This window comes from Lissotriton vulgaris, chromosome 2_1 (assembly GCF_964263255.1).
Source record: "Lissotriton vulgaris chromosome 2_1, aLisVul1.2, whole genome shotgun sequence".
Taxonomy (NCBI): Eukaryota; Metazoa; Chordata; class Amphibia; order Caudata; family Salamandridae; genus Lissotriton; species Lissotriton vulgaris.
In genome coordinates, this window is record NC_141687.1 from 528,349,957 (window position 1) to 528,371,412 (window position 21,456).

The 21,456-nt window shown below is 44.2% G+C and overlaps 1 protein-coding gene across 1 annotated transcript in view; it reads right to left on the reverse strand.

Moving 5' to 3' along the window:
- Positions 1-14,626: 14,626 nt before the first annotated feature.
- The window catches only part of MAIP1 (matrix AAA peptidase interacting protein 1), a 61,843-nt gene continuing 55,013 nt past the window's right edge, over positions 14,627-21,456 (reverse strand). The window contains exon 5 of the mRNA XM_086955468.1: positions 14,627-19,940. Coding sequence (XP_086811594.1) covers positions 19,862-19,940 — 79 coding nt within the window. The 3' untranslated portion in view covers positions 14,627-19,861. The remainder of the gene's footprint in view (positions 19,941-21,456) is intronic.

Genomic DNA, 21,456 nt, shown 5'->3' on the forward strand with positions numbered 1-21,456 from the left:
GATCGCCAAATGAGCTATGCCATCTAGAAGACTGGACATAAAGTTCCCGACGGCTCCGGGAGGTCTATAGAGGAGGATCCCGGTAACAGAAGACTTAGTTTTAGTACAAAGTGCCCTGCCTCACCGCTATTCACCAGTAAGGGTTCAAGGGAACATTCGTAAGGTGCCTTCGTGATAACTGCGATTCCACCTCCCCTGCCCTCTGTTCTATCAACTCTAACTATAGTATATCCATAGGGCAGGGTCTCTACTATATCTGGGTCCGAAGTAGACCCCAGCCATGTTTCAGTCAGAAACAATACGTCGAGATTTTCATCTGTAAGAAGTTCCGAAATCTCGACGCTATGCTTACTGAGGGATCTACAATTTAGTAGTCCGCCCATAAGCAATTTCAGGCCTGTCTGTTTGAGTTCATCAGAGACTGCTTTTGCAACTTGCTCATGAATTGTAGGCGATTGATGTGCTGTTAGCTGGGGAGGTTGTTACGAGCTAGTGTAGTTTTCTTTAGGAGTGGGAGGATGTGGCATATTTTGAGAGTCTCTGTGAAGAGGTGTTGAGTGCAAGAGGCATTGGCCCTGGTGAGTAGGGTTGTGAACATCCCCAAAGAGAGCTTTAGTGAGGAATGAGGGCAAGATATCATCATCATAAGAAGCCTTTATTTCATGATTAAGTTATTTTCACAAGCACTTTTTATAGAAATGAACGTTCCTGCTTACTGCTTTTCAACCCACATATATGACAGTTCCCATCTTATGACCCTTTAAATTATCTCTCTAAATTCATATGGACCGCTTCATATGCTCATGGAGCACATCTGATGCTTTCTAGTTGCTTCTGAAGTATCTAAAAATATATTCCTTAGGTAAACCTGTAACTTTGATAACATACTAACTGTATGAGTGAGGCGGTGGGTCACGGTGGCAGGGGGGTGGAGGAACCCAACTATGGGTTTGACCATGTGACCCTCAAAGCCATGGAGGGTCACTATAGTGGCAAGAACTGGCAAGGAGGGGGTTCGCTTTTTTGCTCAACCAGGCCATTACTAACCGTCTCTAAACAACAGATTAAAAGATTGAGGTTGTCTCTCATTTCTAGACAGGTTTTAGAATCTGTAATTGGTTTTTAAAGTCAAGAACATGTCACATGAGATGGAAACCTACTCTGTGTAGTGATTACCGCCTCACTTTGAGCTCATTGTGTGATATAAGCTCTTCGTCTGGTGACTGTGTGAAGTGTGTGGATGTCACGTGGCACAGTGAGAGTTGGCAGATTTGAAGGGATGTAGAGCGTAAGTCATCAGCAAAGAATCGTTTCCCAGCATTTTCAAATTAATTGCATTAAGATGCGCTCATCATGTCTGTGAACCCTACTGTTGACTCCATATGATGTGCTCTGTTAAATAATTCCCTATACAAAAACTGGGCGCAAGTCATTTGCACTCACGATCTTTAAAGGACACATCTAGCAACAGCCAAAGGAGCTATAGACAGAGAACATGCCAGAGGACATGCCATGGTAATGATTGAACATTTGTTCAATCATTCCCATGGCATTGGCCATCTTGTTCCATTAACTTGGTTGTCTCTGCTCTTTTATCAATAAACTTTTATCCTTGTATCTAGATTACAATTCCACTGTCGCTAATAATTGTTCTGTTATTTAAGCAACTCAAATCACGTCTTAGTTTTGGCGTATACATGGTGTTATGTTACTAGTGCTTCTAAAGACATGGATTAAGTATTTGATGTCGAAAATAATCTTAAATTAGAATGCGGCTGTCAAACCACGTGATATCCTCACAAAACGATGGATCTACCCAAGTCCTAAATAATTTTTCTCTCTTCTGTTGTAATTCCTTAAGTTAGTAATTATTAAGTTGTGGTACCTTCCTAGTGTTTTTTTAACTTGTCTATACTTTTGCGCCTATACCTAGACACTTTTTATAATAATTATATATATATTTTAGGTCTCGTGCATAGCGTTGCAGGGCGTAGCACTGTCGCGCAGCGCAAGACATTTAGTAGGTGAAAAACAGGGTTTGAGTAGCTGACCGAGGAATGGCACACGCACGAGCGTGCTTTTCCTCTTGTGGCACGCTATTTGGCTTTGCGTGCGTTTTTAAAACAAAGAGAGCATGCAATAGGCCAAAGGCGGGCGCGTTGCTCCACCCATGGCCTATTGGTGTCTATTACGTGCACCAAAGGCCATGTGGTTTCAATTGTCATGCCCAGACACAGGCGCAATAATTTAAAACACATGTTTCGCTGTGGATCGATTGCTTTCAGTGCCGCTTGTTATTTTTTTTTTATAGTGCCGCTTGTTTAACTAGATAGCGATTAAGAAGAACAATCCCCGGAAGTACCTTTGCAGCGTAGGAGACGGCGAGATGGTGGAGTTCAATGTTAAGGTGAGCAGTGGGGTCTTGTATCCTTGGCGGCTCCCTGAATCCAGCCCTCCCACCTCCGGGAGGCCGGCTCTGCCTGGCACTCCACGTGGCATGGCGGAGCTGGTGTGACTGGAAGCTGGTAGTCAGCCTCGTTTCTTTCCGTGATGGTGAGCGCCTGCACTGCCGCCGTGACTTTGGATTGAAGTCCTGCCTGATGCCATAGTCCGAGTCTGGGCGTAGGGGTGGCTGACAGGGTTTGCTTCTCGGGCCATTATTTCCACCACGGCCTCGCCCCGCAGTTACTTTATAGTAAATCCTTTGGTGGCTCTGCTGTACTGTCCTGTCCTGTCCTTCCTTCAGTGTCCTCCTCTCACTGTTTCTCTTCTCCCCAGGGAGCCGAGCCATCAAAGTCACTGGCATGGAGGGTGTCCCTGTCCAAGGAAGTCGCTACGCTGCAGACTGACGCCATAACCGACGAGGCTATTACAATAACCGCTGCTGCGAACCCCCTCGAAACGTAAGTCTGCCCTGGGGACACGGAGGCTACCCTTGGTGCGCGGGGTTGGAGGGGGTCCTGCATGAGACCAAGGCACTGATGACTGCGAGGCCTAGTGCATGTGGGGGCATCTCTAGACAGGACAGGGTCTGCTGTGCCACTGGACAGGCAGCAGCAGTGCACAGCCCCTAAGCACATCCCAGGTACTGTGCTGGCAGTAGTGATAAAGCTCCATGCCCACAGCAGCGGCTGGAAGGCGGCGCCCCTCTAGATCCCATGGGACGGCACAGACCCTCACCCCAAGCTCCACTTTGAAGGCGAGTCTGATGGTGAAATGGTGCGCAGCGAGCATAAACCCTCACTCCCTACTGCCAACAGTGTGCACTATCGTGGCCTGGCGCATAGTACTGGTGGCCCCACCAATCCTGGGTACCTGTGAGCCCCTATGCCCTGGGTTGCGCCACCCCAATGGTTGTGACCCCTTGTATCGTCTTTGCTTCCTCCGTACCAGGGGGAGGAGGTGGAAGAGGAGGAGGGCGGTGACCCCCACCGCACCAGGCTGGCGAAGGAGAGAACCCCAGGCGCAAGGGCAGCAGCGGCGCCCGCAGTTCAGGCAGCGGCGCTTCCCGCTCTATTACGTACAGCGCGGCTTCAACCACCGGCCGCAGGGCCCCAGCCAGCACTCCGGGGCACAGCTAACTACTGCACTCCCCACTGGGGCCCCTAACAGGTGGGAATGGTCCCTGAATGTTGTTAACTGGCATCAAGGCGCTGCTGCATCAGCACAACCCTCGCTGCTGCCACATACAGAGCACAACAGAGCACTCAACACCCTGCATCCTGGAGATCTGACCCAAGAATTGTACCTTTACACTTCTCATCTTGAGATGTATTTCGTGGTTGTCGGTGCGTTGTGATGCTTTGGGGGAAACCACCTCAATTTTGGACATGAATTAGCCAGAAATGTGGAAGATCGGGCTCTTGTATCCGGGTGCTTCAAGTTCTTGGTGCCCTGCTAAAGGGGAGGCGGCGGTATTATTTAAATATCAGACTGCTTTTGGAAGCGAACATTCATTTTTTTTGTATTGCAGAATGGCATGCTTACTCTGCAGGGTTTGAGGACAGCTGTTCTGGTGCTACCTGCTAATATAACTAGTGATGCTGCGCTGGGCTATGTGGAGGTGGGGGGTACTGAATGGGGTGAGTTACGCAGCACACAGCTGTCTGGGAAGCTAGTCAAGTTGCCCATACGCTCCAACATTGGCACGCAGCAGTGCACGCTTAATCCTGTGTGGCTCAGTGACTGCCGTTCCTTTCACGCTCTGACATCCTTTCCATTAACAGGACCACGAGTTACTTAAGTGGGAGGTTGGTCGTGATGTGGTCACAACTATAGAATTTCGGCATCCCATTCTGCCTGGGCTTTCTCTGCATTCTGGCTCCTCAGGAGGGTTTTGGTTGGTTCGCTCAGACTACGTGGCCTAAAGGTGAAGCGGTCTTTGTATTAAACATTTTTTACTTTGGAGGGGTGCCCCACTGAGTGTATATACAACTGGCCACCTCGGATATACACGCCTATAAAAGATGGTGAAACGTTTCTGTTGCCACACCTTACCCAATATATCATGTGACCATTTTAACTTGATGTAAAATAATGTTCACTTTTACTGGTCGCCCTGAGTTGTGTCTCTGGATACGCTGAACACCCAGGACTGTAGCTGTGCCTTTCTCCTTGTTACAACAGCAGCACTGGTACTTGGTTTCCATTCCACCAATGGAAATCATGAGTTAAGTGGTGTGTTTTTGTGAGTGATCTTTGCAGTTTATACTCATGCTCTTGAACAAGCTCAACTCTAGGCTACATCCTGGCAAATATTATTCTTGTTGCATCGTAGCTACTTGTTGACTAAAATGAAATTGATGAACATATTTTTGAATGAGTCTTAGGCTTTTTTTGTTCTCCTTTTTAGGTCAACACATAAATAAATGACTTTGTGATTCACAATGCCAATAGCTCAAACTCTAATAAATGTGAGACCTATTGCATTGCAAATGCTTGTTTTTATTGATACTCTATAAAACTCTACAATACCGCGCTCGGAACATGTGGCAAAGACTGGGCTATTCTAAACAAATGTAAATATAATCAATGTTGTGTTTTTTTTTTTTTGCAGTTTTATATAGCGCGAGCTTGACCCAAAGGTATTGGAGCGCTTTACCTGAGCACCAGTTACATTATGAAAGGTCACATTCGTCATTTTAGGCGCGGCCACCTTTTATTCTTGGACGCCACTTCTCTAATCTGTCTGCGCCAAGTTCCATGGAGATATATGGTGAATGCATGATGGCGTGACATGCACTCCTATGAGCTGTTTTAAGGGAAACTCTGCAGTGAAAGCTGTGGTTTTAAGTTGCAAGCGAGATGGAAACCCGTTTGTAGTTTACGAGCAGCTTCTCCTGCGACATTATGCGGAGGAAAAACGTACAAAACACATTTACATAATTCTTTTTTAAATTGATCATCGCTAGGGCCTACACTTTTGCTAGTATGCTGTGTTTCTTCTTTCTTTTTCGTTGTTTCCCTGTATGATTTTGCTCAGGCTTCCTGAGATGCTCTTAGCATTGCACAGTGTGTTTGGTGTTCACATCATATGTATTAAGCTAATACATTTTTTCCCAATGTCATAAACAGAAGCATGAAATGATAACGCGACGTTTTTGGTATGCATTGCCTCTTTAAATATTAGAGGCCATAATACAACAAACTAGCAGAAAAGGCCCTCAGCAATCTCACCAGCTAATCAAAAACATCAATTACAACGTAAATGGGCTTCACAGGGGGAGTTACTATACTGATTTGTTTCTAGCTTCACATTGCATAATAACATAACTCAAAACTCCTAACTGGATGAGATCTATACACGCAGGTGACAAGTGGTTTCTGCTCATGCCCTCGTTTTTTTCGCGTATTACAAGTGTCCTTTTCCATCAAATGTTTCTCCTTAATTGACAAAATCATTTCCACATTCCTCTGTAACAATAAGGAAGCCAGAATTTCATGCAACAACCGGATTGAATTCTAGTTTAAAGCGGATGCAAACTTCTGAACTGGTTCAATTACCAGACAGCATACGTTGCTACTCAGGCTGCTCGCTGGCTGGCTGGTAACCCATCTGTGCACTCCCTACCCGGCTGCATATTGAACAGCATCTTTGCCCTCCATTTTCTATAATAGCAGTTTTAACTATGTCACAGCACAGCTTCACCCACTCTAAACAAATTATCTGAGAAAGAGTAAAAGCGGTTCCTCTCGATCAAGGCTGTATTTACCCCTCCAGGTCCCGTCTCTGCCCCAAATACTGTGTTCCTAATGCAGATTTTCCTCATCTCACCTGGACCTGCCCACCTGTGACCTCCTTCTCGATTGAAGTATTTCGGGCCCTCTCCAAAATGATCTCAATATTTGTTAACCCCTCCCCACTAATGGCCCTCTTGGGAAATGTCCTCCCCATTCCCGCAGCCTACCATAGATTTACGGCCATCGCCTTGCTCTTGGCTAGGCACGAGATCGCCCTTGGCTGTGGGTAGCCCCGCACACCCCACATGAGGTCCTGGCTCAGTAGCATGACCTTCTGTGATCTGACCAGTGAGGTGTTTTCATCCCAACTACCCCTCATGGCCCGCTCTAAAGACATTTGGCAGCCCTTTAGACTGTACCTTCTCATACCAATCAATCAATCACTGACACTTGTAAAGCGCGCTACATACCCGTAGGGTCTCAAGGCGCTGGGGGGGGGGGGTGCCGCTACTGCTCGAACAGCCAGGTCTTCAGCTTCTTCCTGAAGGAGAGGTGGTCTTGGGTCAGGCGCAGGTCGGTCGGGAGGGAGTTCCAGGTCTTGGCGGCCTGGTAGGAGAAGGACCTTCCTCCTGTAGTTGTTCTTCGGATGCGGGGGACGGCGGCGAGGGCGTGGTTGGCTGATCGGAGGTGGCGTTTGGGAGCGTAGAAGTTGACTCGGCTGTTGAGGTAGCTCGGGCCTTGGTCGTGTAGGGCTTTGTGTGCGTGGGTGAGGAGGCGGAAGGTGACTCTCTTGCTGACGGGGAGCCAGTGGAGGTCTCTCAGATGTCCGGAGATGTGGCTGGTTCGTGGGATGTCGAGGATGAGTCTGGCTGAGGCGTTTTGGATCCGCTGGAGTCTCTTCTGGAGCTTGGCGGTGGTGCCGGCGTAGAGGGCGTTGCCGTAGTCCAGTCGGCTGGTGACGAGGGCCTGGGTGACGGTCTTCCTGGTCTCTGTGGGGATCCACCAGAAGATCTTCCGTAGCATGCGTAGGATGTTGAAGCACGACGAGGAGACGGCGTTGACTTGCCTGGTCATGGAGAGGGAGGAGTCCAGGATGAAGCCCAGGTTGCGTGCATGGTCTGTCGGTTTGGGTGCGGTGCCCAGGGCGGGAGGCCACCAGGAGTCGTCCCAGGCGGAGGGTGAGGAGCCCAGGATGAGGACCTCCGTCTTGTCCGAGTTCAGCTTCAGGCGGCTGGTCGTCATCCACTCGGCTACCTCTTTCATCCCTTCGTGTAGGTTGGCTTTGGCGGCGGCGGGGTCGTTGGTCAGGGAGAGGATCAGCTGGGTGTCGTCGGCGTAGGAGATTATGCTGAGGTTGTGTTTGCGTACGATGGCCGCGAGGGGGCTCATGTAGACATTGAAGAGGGTGGGGCTCAGAGAAGATCCTTGGGGGACGCCGCAGATGACTTCGGAGGCCTCTGACTTGTATGGTGGTAGGCGGACTCTCTGTGTTCTTCCGCCGAGGAAGGAGGTGATCCATTCTAGCGCCTTGTCCTGGATTCCGACGTTGCTGAGGCGCCGTACTAGGGTGCGGTGGCAGACCGTGTCGAAAGCCGCGGAGAGGTCTAGGAGGATGAGGGCCGCTGTTTCTCCATTGTCCATCAGGGCCCGGATGTCATCGGTGGCGGCGATGAGGGCGGTCTCGGTGCTGTGATTGGCTCGGAAGCCGGACTGTGAGGGGTCGAGGGATCCGTTCGTCTCGAGGAAGGCGGCCATCTGCTTGTTGACGGTCTTCTCGATGACTTTGGCTGGGAACGGGAGAAGCGAGATGGGGCGGTAATTCTTGAGGTCGGTGGGGTCCGCTGTTGGTTTCTTGAGTAGAGCGCTGAGTTCGGCGTGCTTCCAGCTCTCCGGGAAGGTGGCGGTGTTGAAGGATGTGTTGATGATGTCTCGCAGGTGGGGTGCGATGACAGCGTCGGCCTTGTTGAAGACGTGGTGAGGGCAGGGGTCGGTCGGTGATCCGGAGTGGGTGGAGTTCATCGTGCGGATGGTACGGCCTCCTAACCCTCTGTCGGCTTCTCCAAAGATGTCTATAAGGGCACCCCACCCGGGATAATTCCAGCTAAGAGACAGACTCCTCCCAACACACCTATAGCTCACCCTAAGATTTTCACAACGCACGCGTTGCAACCCGCCACACACCTCTCTTTCTGACCTATGGACTATCGGGATGCCTCTCTAATTTTACAAACTCTCCTCTGAGATTGTCTATTGCAACTGTACCTTACCTTCAAAGACAATTTTGATGTCAAGTTATCTACTCCTCGTCACTGCTCTCGTTACTCTATAATTACAAATTGAATCAAAAATTATATATTTTTTTTAAAAGAGTGAAAGCGCTAAGGTTAGTTGACAAAAACACAAAAACTTGTCTTCTACTATCAATAAGTCCAACCACATACCTTTACGGAACAACAAAAAACACAAAGATAATAAACTCTTATTATTGGTCCTCGATCAACAGCAAAAGGTACATCAAAAATCTATATCTGGGTTTGGAAGCCCTATTTTTTGCCTATCTTCAATCAAGTTTTTCTTTATCCAATCTAGACTTTTTTGACTTCTTTAAAATTAAAGAGAAAATTGATAAACTAGGCCATCTCAAAAATGCTGCTTTGATAACACTTCTGACACATTAGCTTTGAGCAGGCCACATATCTTCCAAGATCTTCAAACATTTGGGCACCTGGAAAAAGTGAAACCCCTCTTCCTATCCAGAGTAAATGGGCAAGTATTTCCATGGAAAAGGAAGGGAGTCCCCTCTGGCAGAGAGTTGGACCAAAATATGCTATTGGACACTGGATAAACGATTTAAGTTAAAACTACTCGACAAAATGTATGCTAGACTTGAAGAATCCCGGGGAAACCGAGAACACATGTTCTTTAATTGTAAATAGCTTAAACCATTTTGGGATAAAATCATGACCCATCTCAATAGAATCGTCACTATAACAATTAATGCATACTGCCCCACAATCATACTAGGACCCCACATGGCTCCCACCATGCTTTCTCTCTTGGACTCAGGCTTCATCCTACTGGACTGCCTGCAAACAATTTCGATCAAAGGCATTCTCAGAATGGAAACCTGCTACCCACCTATCATTTGATGCTTGGGTGGGCTCTAAAGCACGCACAGTGCACTGGATAAGCTTCCGGGAAATTCTAAAATATCACAAAAAATAAGGAGTATGCTTGATAAATTTATACAAAATCCCCCTCTCTGAACGAACTATGCTCCTCATATACCTATGCTGAGTAGGTAATACAGCACTTCATCTCCTTCACATAACTTGACCACATGGTAAAGTCCCCACCTGTATCTGAGCTCATATATCAATTTCCTGACTACCCTTTTCATCTATCATGGAGATACTTAATTATCTCATTAGGCTGAGCTGTGCGATGAGGGCTGTGCGGGAGCTCCAAGCCTGTACTGTCTCGTATCAGTGGCCCTGGAAGCCAGAAGGGGACACATGGAAATACTTGTGGGGCCAGCCTGTCAGGACTTGTGAACGCCTTAGTTGAGGAAAACTGGCAGCACCACTCAGGAGAGAGCCTGCGCGCCTGGCTGGTGCTGCTGCATATGACGAGAGCAGCTCGACTTCTTCAAGCAGGGTCTAAACCCGCGAGCGTACCGGCTCATGGCATCCACCTTACCACCGCACGCTTCAGTACTGCAGAAGATGGATAAAACTTGAACCAGTCCTGTGGGTTCCCGAGGCATGCACTGCAGAAGGCACTGCGGCACCATGGACACTCTTGACTAATTCTACCAGGGTACTCCTGAGTATGGTCTATTATGGAGCATTCCATTGAACCGTGTTATAGACAAGAGTGAGGACGGAGATTTGCCCGACAACTACTAGAGCCCCAATCTTAAGGAGTTTGTGTTATAGCTTGTGAATGTCGTTATTCCTTTGAATGAGTAGGTACAAATAAAATACTTTTCATTATGAAAGCAAGTATTGGACTGGACATTCATTTATTGTAAGTACTGTGTGCACTTTGAGTTATGAGTTGTCTTCACTTACCTGTACCTTCAATCCCTAAGGGAGCCTTTGACTACTCATCCACAGCTATCACTGAGAATCATGTGCAGAAGGGGTACATGGCCACGTTGCTCAAGATAAATAGTAGATACGGGTCCAGGACATCAGGAGTGAACGATCTCAATGCCCACAGGTGATGACCCGTTGCCCTTGAAAGGGGTTCTGAGAACATCAATGATGAGAAAACTGAGCATGGAGGGGGCGCAAGTTATATTTACCTTAGAGCATGAGTTATAGTTACTATAGATAACTGTAACTGGTGAATTTCAGTGGTGTTAAGGTTATGTTGTTACTAGCATTTTCACCCAACTATAACATCACTTTAACCTTTTGTTTTTTTCAGTGAATGTAGATATGTTCTCTCACACAAACATGTATCCATACACCCAAAATGTAATACAGATAGCAAAGCGGAATACAAAAGATTCAGCAGGTTCCTGGAGGCAAGACCAACTCACAACTCCTCCAAAAAGGGATTTCACCGCTATTCAAGGTACAAGTCACCCAATATTTATTTCAAAGGGGACATATACAAATTGCAATAGCCCTATAATGGTCAATTGAAACACAACGATGGCTTTCCAAGATTGGCACAGTTAGGCTTCTGGGCTTCGTCAGAACCTTCAAAAGCTAAAATAAAGGCCTACTTAATTTCTTTGACAAGAAAAAAGTATCTGTCTAGAGCCTATAGAGACCAAACAGATTTTTAGGAAGGTATAAAACAGGGTTAACACATTAGCAAAAGTCTCTGGCCTGTGAAATAACAAACCTGTAGTTAAGGTACCTAATTAAGGGAGCTAATGATCCTAAGCGAAGGGTACTAAGGATCCTTCATGGCTCGTCGTTTGTGTGCTTGGTTGCCTAGGCACCCTTCATGACCCTCAACAAATGGGGCAGCTTCCCTCTGGGCCGTCACAAAAAGCATACCTACGGAGGATTTTTTACAGGTGCCCCACTCATCCTGGCCACTTATCTTCTCTCTCCTGGGGGACGTATGCCAGCGAATTTCACCCATCTGTAAGGCAATCTTGGGCAAGTTGCTGCCTTCCTTTTGGCTGCCCTTAACAGGCTATGGCTGTCCCAACAGTGGTGCAGATCTATTTCTGACACTTGTTTTAAGCTGGGCCAGACATTTTGTTGATTAGCCCCAGACTGGTCAGATTTAGATCTATCACCCAAATGTGGTATGATAAGGGTTTAAGCTGGGTGTGCACTCTCACACAGTTACCACACAAAACAACCTGCAATAACACCTTCAGGGAAAAAAATAAGCAAGAAGGGGCAGGAGTCTCTCTACACAAGGGTATCTGTCTTTCTTCTTAATTTCACAGGAGATTGGTTCATTTCAATGGACCTCAGAAATGTACCTACAATTACATCCCAGCAGGAAGGCCCACTCCATGCTCAATCTATTAGACCTAAAATGGATCCCTATAAAACAAGGCATAACAGATGCACTTCACACTGAACCTAATCCACATGCTCAAAATGCAGTGTGGACACAGTCTATTATGCCACATGCACCCTACCTAAAGCCCCTTAATCTAACTGTCCATTTGTTCCTATATTAAAAAGCAGACAGTAAAGGTTGAAGCTTATACTTCAAAGTTAATAAAGCTTATAGTGGGGAAAGTGTTTTAAGGGAGGATCACACCACGGCAGGCGTCCAAATACCAGCAATTTCAAAAACAGGGAGTTTCCACTGGTTAGAACCCATTTTGCTAACACAAGTGTAGTAACTGCTTTTCATGTAGTGCATACCACCATTATGGAGTATCTAAGGGGTGTAAACAATTGGTGTCAATATTAATTAATTTAAAGGTACTTCACTTGCCCAACCTTTGGCGATTTGAACCTGTTACCTACCAGCAGCAAGGAATCAGCTCATTGGGCTTCCTAGTTTCATGAATATCTGCACCTGGTATAAATACAGATAAACCTTTCTAGAGTCAGGCCCATATGGTACCTCAAGCATGATTTGAACATTTTAGTTTGAGTATTACGGTTACCCCTTGGGCAAATGATTCCTAAAATAATCCAACAAGCACAGCTGGATTCCTTAAGGGCCATTTTGGTGAGACATACAATAATAGACGAAACTAACCATAAGGAGAATGAAACTCCTATAACACCCATCTGTCTAGCTGGAGAGAAAATCTTTCACAAGCTCAATTGGCTCTTTTTTCAGGAAAATATTGTTTGATTCCAACACTGATTTGTATTGTATTGCTCAGGCACAAGCATTAAAAAAGCATTGGAGGAGTTACTCGACAAGGTAAACTTAGTAGCCAGTCCTTTTTTAATTACACTTAGAACTGGTAGTATTTATCAGCAATAACATAAAATTCCCTAGCTTTAGAAACAGAAATTTTCAATTCTATTAAGGACACGGAGGGGAGGATTACACTTTAACCTTTCTTCCCTCTATTGACAGCAGCCTTAACAATAGAAACCATGTCCTTTTCCATAAACTCTTGGGAAGGAATAACCAATCATGTCCTTTATGTCCATATTATAGTCTGTTTTCAATCTCTATGCCCCCTCTTTCATCCCTGCTAAGCAGCCATGCAGTTAAGTGTTCCTCTAACTCCTTAATTTGGGATTGTTTAATAAGTGTTGTTTTTCTGTATTCTGTGCAATTTGGTGATTTAACTGATGTTTTTACAAGAGCTGCAGGATCACACCTCAGTGATCATTAAGTGGGCTTTTCTATAATAACCAGATACGCAGAATTCTCAAAAATTTAAAATAATATAGATACGTGGTTTATTCTGACAACATTCTCTCAGACCCAGAAATATTTTCAGAAGTACTTCAAAAAAAAAGTACAAGAAAGCATTAGGGCAATATTCTTAACTGTGAAGTGTTTACAACCTTCCACTCATTCTGCAAATGGTCCCCACTGGCCTAATACTCAGATCAAATTATTGGCTGTAAAAATAAAAAGGGAACTTAATCTTGGCTGCATAAAGTTTGTTTTAGGAACCCAACTTGTCTCTCAGCGATCATGTTCTGCTTAGAACTTGGCTTTAATGCAAAATGAATATTGGAAAAATAGGTATACTTCCAAAAGTGTGCCTCTGGAGTATACAAATCTGTCTTTAGAAATTTCAAAAAAGGTCTTGAAAAATGCAACATAAATCGATCCTTCTCCATGGGCTTACAAGAAAAAAACTAAGTTAACCTGGTGCCACTGGAAAAACCATATACCAGACCGTCTGTGGTCAACTGCCAAAGTGTAAGCCATAATGCACAGTGGTGGTTAGCCGTCTGCAGTGGGTTGGGTGAAGGGCCAACTCACTGCTGCACACTGCTGAAAGCTGTGCGCAGGAGGGTTAGTCATATTGCTGGGGGTAGGGTGGACGGCCTAGTCTCTAGCCAAACCTCTTGGCCAACCTTGACATGCCAAGCTGAAGGCTGTGTGCGCAGTGGGGGGTGGCCGCTCCCCAAGGGATGGAGCACCGGTTGTCCAATGGAGGTTGTACATATGCTTAAATTGTAAAGGGATGAAAAAACGGGAAACATCCTTTACAACGCAACTTTTACCACGCAGTGCTTTTACATCGCAACTTTTACAACGGAAACCATTACAACGCATTGCGCAGGGGGGCACTCTAGGATAGGGAATAGATTTAATTTACTATCCAACACCTTCCCTACTATCCACGGGGACTGGAGTTGGAATAGTAAATTAAACTATTCACTATCCAGCACCCCGCAACACTATGCGTTGTAAAGGCATGCGTTGTAAAACTTGCAATGTAAAAGCATGCGATGTAAAAGCATGCATTGTGATGTCATACATCCTGAAAAAACACACATAAAATCACTGACAAAAACAAAGTGTAAAGTGACATAGTTAGGTATGGTAATAAGATCTAAGCTTAAGTGAAAAAAAATGTAAACAGCAAATTACTGAAAAGCCTAATGTTAAAGTGCTGTTGTAGTTAGTTGTTAAAATGAGATAAAGACCAAAGTTCAAAAAATAGAAAATACCCCAAAATTCACCAGTTATAGTTTAGTAAACTAACTATAACGTGTGCCCCCGAAATGCACTGCTAATAACCTTACACACTACGCACCAGTCATGAGATGTTTGACTACAATATTGATGACATCTCAAATGACACCATCCATATGTTTAAAATCACTAGATGTCATTTATCCCTTACTTACATTAACTGAAACTTCGCCAAGCTGACACCTTTGTAAATTATATACACTAAACCAGCCGCTCTTAATAATTTGACCTCTGGAACCCAGTGAATTACTACTGGAAGCCAGGGACCGCGTCTAAGCAAAGTTTACGATCTGAACCTCAAAAATACACAAAAAAATACAGATTCAAATATACATGAGAGACAAATTAGGAAACATTTTATTTAATTCACAAAAAATATGCAAAAATCGAAATGTTTATGTTATTTAATGTTAATAGGAATGCTAGAGCTTTTCAATTTTTTTATTAGGTTTTTTTAAACAGTTTTTTCCCCCTAAACCGAGGGTAAGGAGCACAACATTACATACAATCAATTAGAGTTTTTACAGAAAAGCAAATAAGAAAATGATGAAAGCGAGGGGATAGGAAGACATCAGGAATAAAAACAAACCTAAATCATGACGCAACCATATCAGTAAACAGTCCATTCCCCTATACAATCCTATTGTCCTAAATTTCCTCCTTCCAAATAGTTATTGGTTCCCATATTTTTAATCCCAACTTCCTCCTCTTCTTCCCTTTTCTAGCATAAATTGCTTTTTCCAAATTATATATATTAAGAATCCTGGCTAGCCACTGTTGATATGTCGGTGGTAATGGGTCGAGCCATGCTGAAGCGATACACAATCTTAATACAGACATTGCCACAAAAATAAAATAACATCCTTCCCCCTTGAGTACCATCCTGATTCACATCCAGCAATATTAACGAGGGGGTTAAGTTAACTGGTATTCTTAATGCTCTTTGTACACAAATCTCGATTTCTTTCAATATTATGGATAAGTGTGGACATGTTGCAAATACATGTACTATATCAGCATGTAGACTTCCACATCTTGGGCAGTTAATGCCCGTTACAGCCCCCCGTTGCACGATTTTTGCTGGAGTATAGTATAACCGGTAAAGTGTCTTATAGTGCTGCGCCTGAAGTGCTGCAGAACACAAAACATTCTGACCCAGGTCTAATGATAATTTAAAACAATCAGCTTCTACCTCCAGCTTACTTGCCCAACTTTCCCCCCATTTCTCCATATCATCCTGTTTTGTTTCTATTAATTCATAATAAAACCTCTTAATAGTGCAGCTAACTCCTTCCTGTACCACCTCCAATATAGCATTTTTTTTTAAATCCAGCAGGCCCCCCTCTTTTATTTGCCAGAAAGCTTCTTACTTGAAGGTACTTAAAAAATGCCTTGTTTCTATACCATACTTTGCCTGAATCTCGGAATACTGCATCAAACACTGGGACCCCATCAGATCACCAATCCTTGTAATTCCCTTTCTCACCCATACCGTAAAAACTGCATCAGAGAAGATATCGTAAGGGAAAGCTGGATTACTCCTCATTCTTGTATATCTATTGTTTTTGCCTAAGCCATATCTCTTACTGAAGGCCTTCCAGATATTGTATGCTGTCATGATAGTCTTAAATCGAATCCTCTTAAATACGCTGAATCAAAATGTCTAAGGAGGACATTATTCGCCTCATCACCCAGCAAGAGACCGTATATTGCTAAGGTTCCTAGTTCGTCCTCCCCCTCCGCCTCCGCTCCACCATATATTGTAAGGCATATTGTAAGGCAGCAGCCCAATAATAGAGTTTCAAATCTGGTAATGCCCAGCCTCCTCGTTCTCTTGGGAGTGCCATAAATCGTAGTGCTCTCCTGGTCTTTCCTTTGGACCAGATAAACCTATTGATCATAACTTCTAACTTATAAAAACCAGGAGTTATCAAACATCAGCGGAATTGCCCTAAATATATATAGAGGAATTTTGGTAGCACAAGCATCTTAATGATATTTGTTCTACCAACTATCGACAAATGCAGGTTGTGAAGCCTATCTAGATCCCTTCCAACCTTAGCTATAATAGGAGCTATATTTAATTCCACTACTTTATCTAGTTCTGAAGTAATTGTAATCCCAAGGTATACAACTGTCTGCACCACCCGCTGATCCTGGCATACTACATTATCTTTCTTAACTATTTGCGTCTTATTGGTATTTAAGGAGTAGCCTGATACCCTTCCAAAAATGTTTGCCTCCAATTCCACATATCTAATAGCCTCCGTGAGTGTTGATGTGAGAACTGCCACATAATCAGCATATGCGAGTATCTTGCAATCCCCCCTATGCGTAGTCACCGGAACAATATTCTCATTCATTTCCATCCTCTGAATCAGAGGGTCCAAATACATGGCAAACAACAGGGGGGAGCACAGGCACCCCTGCCTTGTTCCCCTCTTAATTTGAACCGGCCTAGTTAGTCCTGAATTTACCCTGACGGCTGCTACCGGGTCCCTATATAGTGCTTTTATTGCGCTGACAAAACTCTCCCCAAATCCTGCCCTGATTAAAACACACCATAGATAGTCCCAGGAGACCCGATCGAACACCTTCTCGGCGTCTAAAAACAGTGCCGCCATCGGGCCCCCTGTGACTTCCATGGTGTCAAATAAGGTAATAAGCTTCCGGGTATGATGGGTAGTTCCACGCCCTGGTATGAATCCATGCTGGTTGCTAGTGACTAATGGTGTTATGACACTTGCGAATCTTATTGCGAATGCCTTTGAATAGATCTTTGTGTCGGCATTCATAAGTGTTATAGGTCTATAAGAACCGGGGTCCTTAGGTGATTTTCCTTTCTTTAATATAACAACAATTTCTGCACCAGACCATGAGCCTGGCACAGACGCCCCCGTCTGCGCCTGTTGCATAGTCTTCACCATATCCTTCCCCAATACTTTCCAGAATACCTTAAAGAACTCTAGTGGTATCTGATCTGGTCCTGATGCCTTTCCAGAAGAGAGACTCATGAGAGGCACTTCAATCTCCTGTAAATCTAATGGAGTATCCAGTCTCTGTCGTTCTTGATCTTCTAACTCCACCCTTGGAATATTCTTTAGGTAGAGTGCTCTTTCCCCTAAATCCTTCCCTTGCTGCTCTTCATATAGCTTCATATAAAACTGTCTAAAGACTTCTCTGATCTCCTGCGTATCCGTCACCACTTTCCCAGAGCTGTCCTTAATCGCCCTTACCTCTCCTATCGCTGTTTTTTGCCTTGCCCGTACTGCTAACGTTCGCCCCACCATTTTGCTAACCTCATGGCATTTCTCTCTATTTGCCACATACATTTTTGCTGCCCTGGTTGCTATGTCTTCCTCTGCCTCCATTCTTATCTTTGCTAATGTAGTAAGTGCAGACTCCAATAAATTGCCAGTTGCTGCACATTCACTCAACTCTTCCTCAGCTAGAAGTATCTCTCTTTTTAATACCTGGTTTCTCTGTTGCTCCTGCTTCCGTTTATTTGCACTATAGCTCAAGGTCTCCCCCCGCACCCCTGCCTTAAAGCTGTCCCAAACCATACCCTCTGTTGCACTGCCCCTATTTATTGCCAAATATCCCTCAATCCAATGCGTCATATGTTGGATATATTTCTCGTCCTCCGGAAGCGCTCTCTCAAATGTCCACAATGTAACCCCCCTAGGAATCGATGACGCAGCTAAACTTAAGATTAGAGGATTGTGATCAGACAATAGGCGTGGCAGCCTCTCAATCTGGAGATTAGATGAGCAAGTGCTAGGGGCCAAAAAGTAATCTAGTCTTGCACTCACCCTGTGAGGCGCAGAGTAATACGTATATCCCTTCTCTTCTGGCTTTAGGGTATCCCAAAGATCTATTAAGCCATTATTCCTAGCCAAAGAGCAAACTGCACGAAAAACTCTTCTCTTCCTCCCTTGATACAGTACACGGGGTCCTACCCCTAATCCCAGCCCCCCTGCTCCATTAATGTTAAAGTCCCCTCCAAGAACAATACAGGGTGCCCAGGTAGCCAACTCCACATCTAAGAATTCTAAAATTTCCGGGTCATCCCCTGTAGAGCCATAGATAGAGCCCAAAGTTATCCATTCCTCCCTAACCAGGCACTCTACCAGAGCCTACCTCCCCCAAGCATCTTCCAGTTTCTTCCCAATGGTAGTACCCCTCCGTCTTGATAATATTGCCACCCCCCTATTCCTAGAACCCTGCCTTGAGAAAGCTAGAACTGAGAACCCCAGCTGCTCCAATAGATGTACTTCAGATGCCATAATATGCATTTCTTGTAAAAGTAAGAAGTCAACTCTCATATTTTTTAGCAAGATAAAGACCTTCTGCCTCTTCTGCCTATCATTCAGGCCGCATACATTCCATGACATTATCCGTGTAGCCATTAAAGAACGTCAGGTAACTGCCCAAGCCACTTCAACCACTTCGAGTCAAACATTCCATTCAGCAAATATAAACTCCAAAATTGCTTGCCACTTATCGCCTTTTGATTTCTTTGTATTTTTCTGTAGTGATCCCTTATGTTGTGCCCTGTACCTCCCCTACGTCCCCACCCAGAGCTTTTCAAAATGTATTTTGTTTTGTAAAAGACAAAGTGGTATGCTAGGTCCTAGCATAAGAGTTTGTCCATGCTCTCCTTTGTCGATGCCTAACAGTGCCTCATTCGAGGCCACCAATCATCCAAAACTAAATTCCGTTAGCATGACTTGCGCTTCTCCCATGAACCAGATAAAAATACCAACTTAATTTTGGTTTTTCATTTTCAAATTCCTTCACAATTACAGTGTGTTTTAAAAATGTCAAAGTTGCTTTATTAATCTGGTAATATTATTTAATCATCTAAACATTTGTGCACCCCCTGAGTAGGAGATGCTCACCTCCAGGTGTCTGTGGACCCCAGGTTGGCAAGCACTACACTAAATCACTGTTCTTGTACCTAAAGAAGCTCTTCATACATTTTGTCTACTGTTTACACCAGTTGGATAGCCCTACTAGTCACACTACACACATGTAGTCTGGAGGTGGCAGGGGCAGAATAGTAATGATTTTCTTGACCAAACTCAGCTACATGGTAATGCTCCTTAATCAATTACTCTAAAAAAAAATTGTGAATTGAGAAGTTTATTTTTAAAAATACCTTCAAATTTGCTGCATCAAAAATTGATAATCATAAACAGAGATTAAAGATAGTAATGACAGAGTTGCTGACGATATACGACAAACCAATCTTTTTGGGAGAAAAATAAATAAATGTCAATGGATATATCACCATTATGAATAAGAAATATGTTTAAAACCAAACACTCTGAAACTGAAAGTTTCAACCAACTGAAGGTGATTGTATAAACAGAAACGGTCTTTAATTTGTTTGGCAGATGAACACTGAAAAACACAGATGGGCACTATTCAAAAATCCAAATAGTTAAAAGAGAAAAAGGTCCACGGAAGAAAATATAGATCAAGGCATGGTTATATGTAAAATCGTGTCCATGTATTAAACACACCACCTATGAGCAGCTATCACTAGAATGTCCTGACAGGAACTTCAGTCTAGTAACTTTGAATGCTCAATCCGTGTAATGATCCAGTCGGGTTCAGCCCCTTTTGTGAATTCTCTTCGAAATCTGAAAGAGAAACAGTAAGATATCAAATGTATATCTTGAAAAAACAGCCTTGGCCAATCAATTAAAGAAGATGATATTCTGTCGCCCTACAGCTTGTAGCAAGAGTGTAATTTTACAAATACCTGCGTGCTCGTTGCAAAATTAAGTATTCTACCTCTTTATAGATACTTGTGCAAATAGTACGAAGGCATAGATACTTGTGCAATAGAAGAAAGGGAGAACATTTTATCATAAAGAACCTTTATGCAGCTATACTAGAATCTAAACACAAATAGTGGTTAAGAAAATTTAAAATGACCACCAAGGAAATCCACTAAAACGCCTAATCCCTTCCTAATGATTCCTACATAACCAATATCCTTTCTTTAGAACGTGGCCAAATCAGTTTTTCATTTACAAGACGCAAAAAAATAATAATGGACCACTGAAGTCTGTGGAGAGAAAGTGTAGTAACCCAAGTCACACCACTAAAGGCAGCTTATGTAGTGTGCACGGAGACGGCTAGGGGCCGTATTCTGCACTTCCTACATCCATGTGTCCTATGCTGCATTGCAGACAATTTACAGAGCATGATCATACTGCATGCCCTATGAGCATTACACGAAGATGTGCAATTGGCCATCTCATCTCTGTCCTAACGCTTGTACAAAGTCAGGTGATGTCATCAGTGACATATGTTATTGATGGTTATTTATTATGCATCTGTGATGTAGTCTGTAGTGCACTGTGAGGGGCTGAAGAGTGATGGCAGTGCACACCAGAAGTGCCAATGTCAGATAAATGTTTTGTTTTTAGTTTATACAATAACTGCTACACCACTTCAACAAAAGACGTTTCGGTGTATGTATTTATATAGGGGGCTGCTATTCTGTAGCACTGAATTGTGTTCCGTTATGGCCTCTTCAGGGCACTCAGTGGACTAGAAGTCTCAGCCATATCCGATCAAGAGCTACAGGATGATGGGCTGTTTCAACCGCTCCCCAGCGTTATTAGCATGGGAGTCGCCTGGCTGAGGTCCCAAACAAATATTTATGAGCTGTAGGCTTTGGCTTACAGCCACGCACTGTTGAACCACGCAGATAACTCTCAACATAATCAGAAGCAATCCTTTTACTTCAGGCTGCGTTTAGTAAATGGATGCATAGCATGCTGCAATGCACGGTGCATATCACTCACATAACTTTAGATTACTAATGGCCTTTGACTACACATTTCTTCAGACCTTTTGCCGCATACACTTGGTGTCCAACTTACATATAACAACTGTGTTGTGCAGTCTAGTGCTGCAAACTTGAATCGTGGCATGTTCACAAAATGAGATACACCATTAAGAAGTTAGTATGGGCTTCAGAGCCACCCCTGACTGCACACTGAATTAGGTGACGGTCAGTTTTCTCTGTATTTTACTATGAGGCCTTTCGTCTTTTTCCAGGGGGAATTCTTGTACTTTTGCACTACAATCTGACAACCGAGGGAGTTCCTTTAGCCACTTGACTTTCCAAAGGTAGCACTGGAG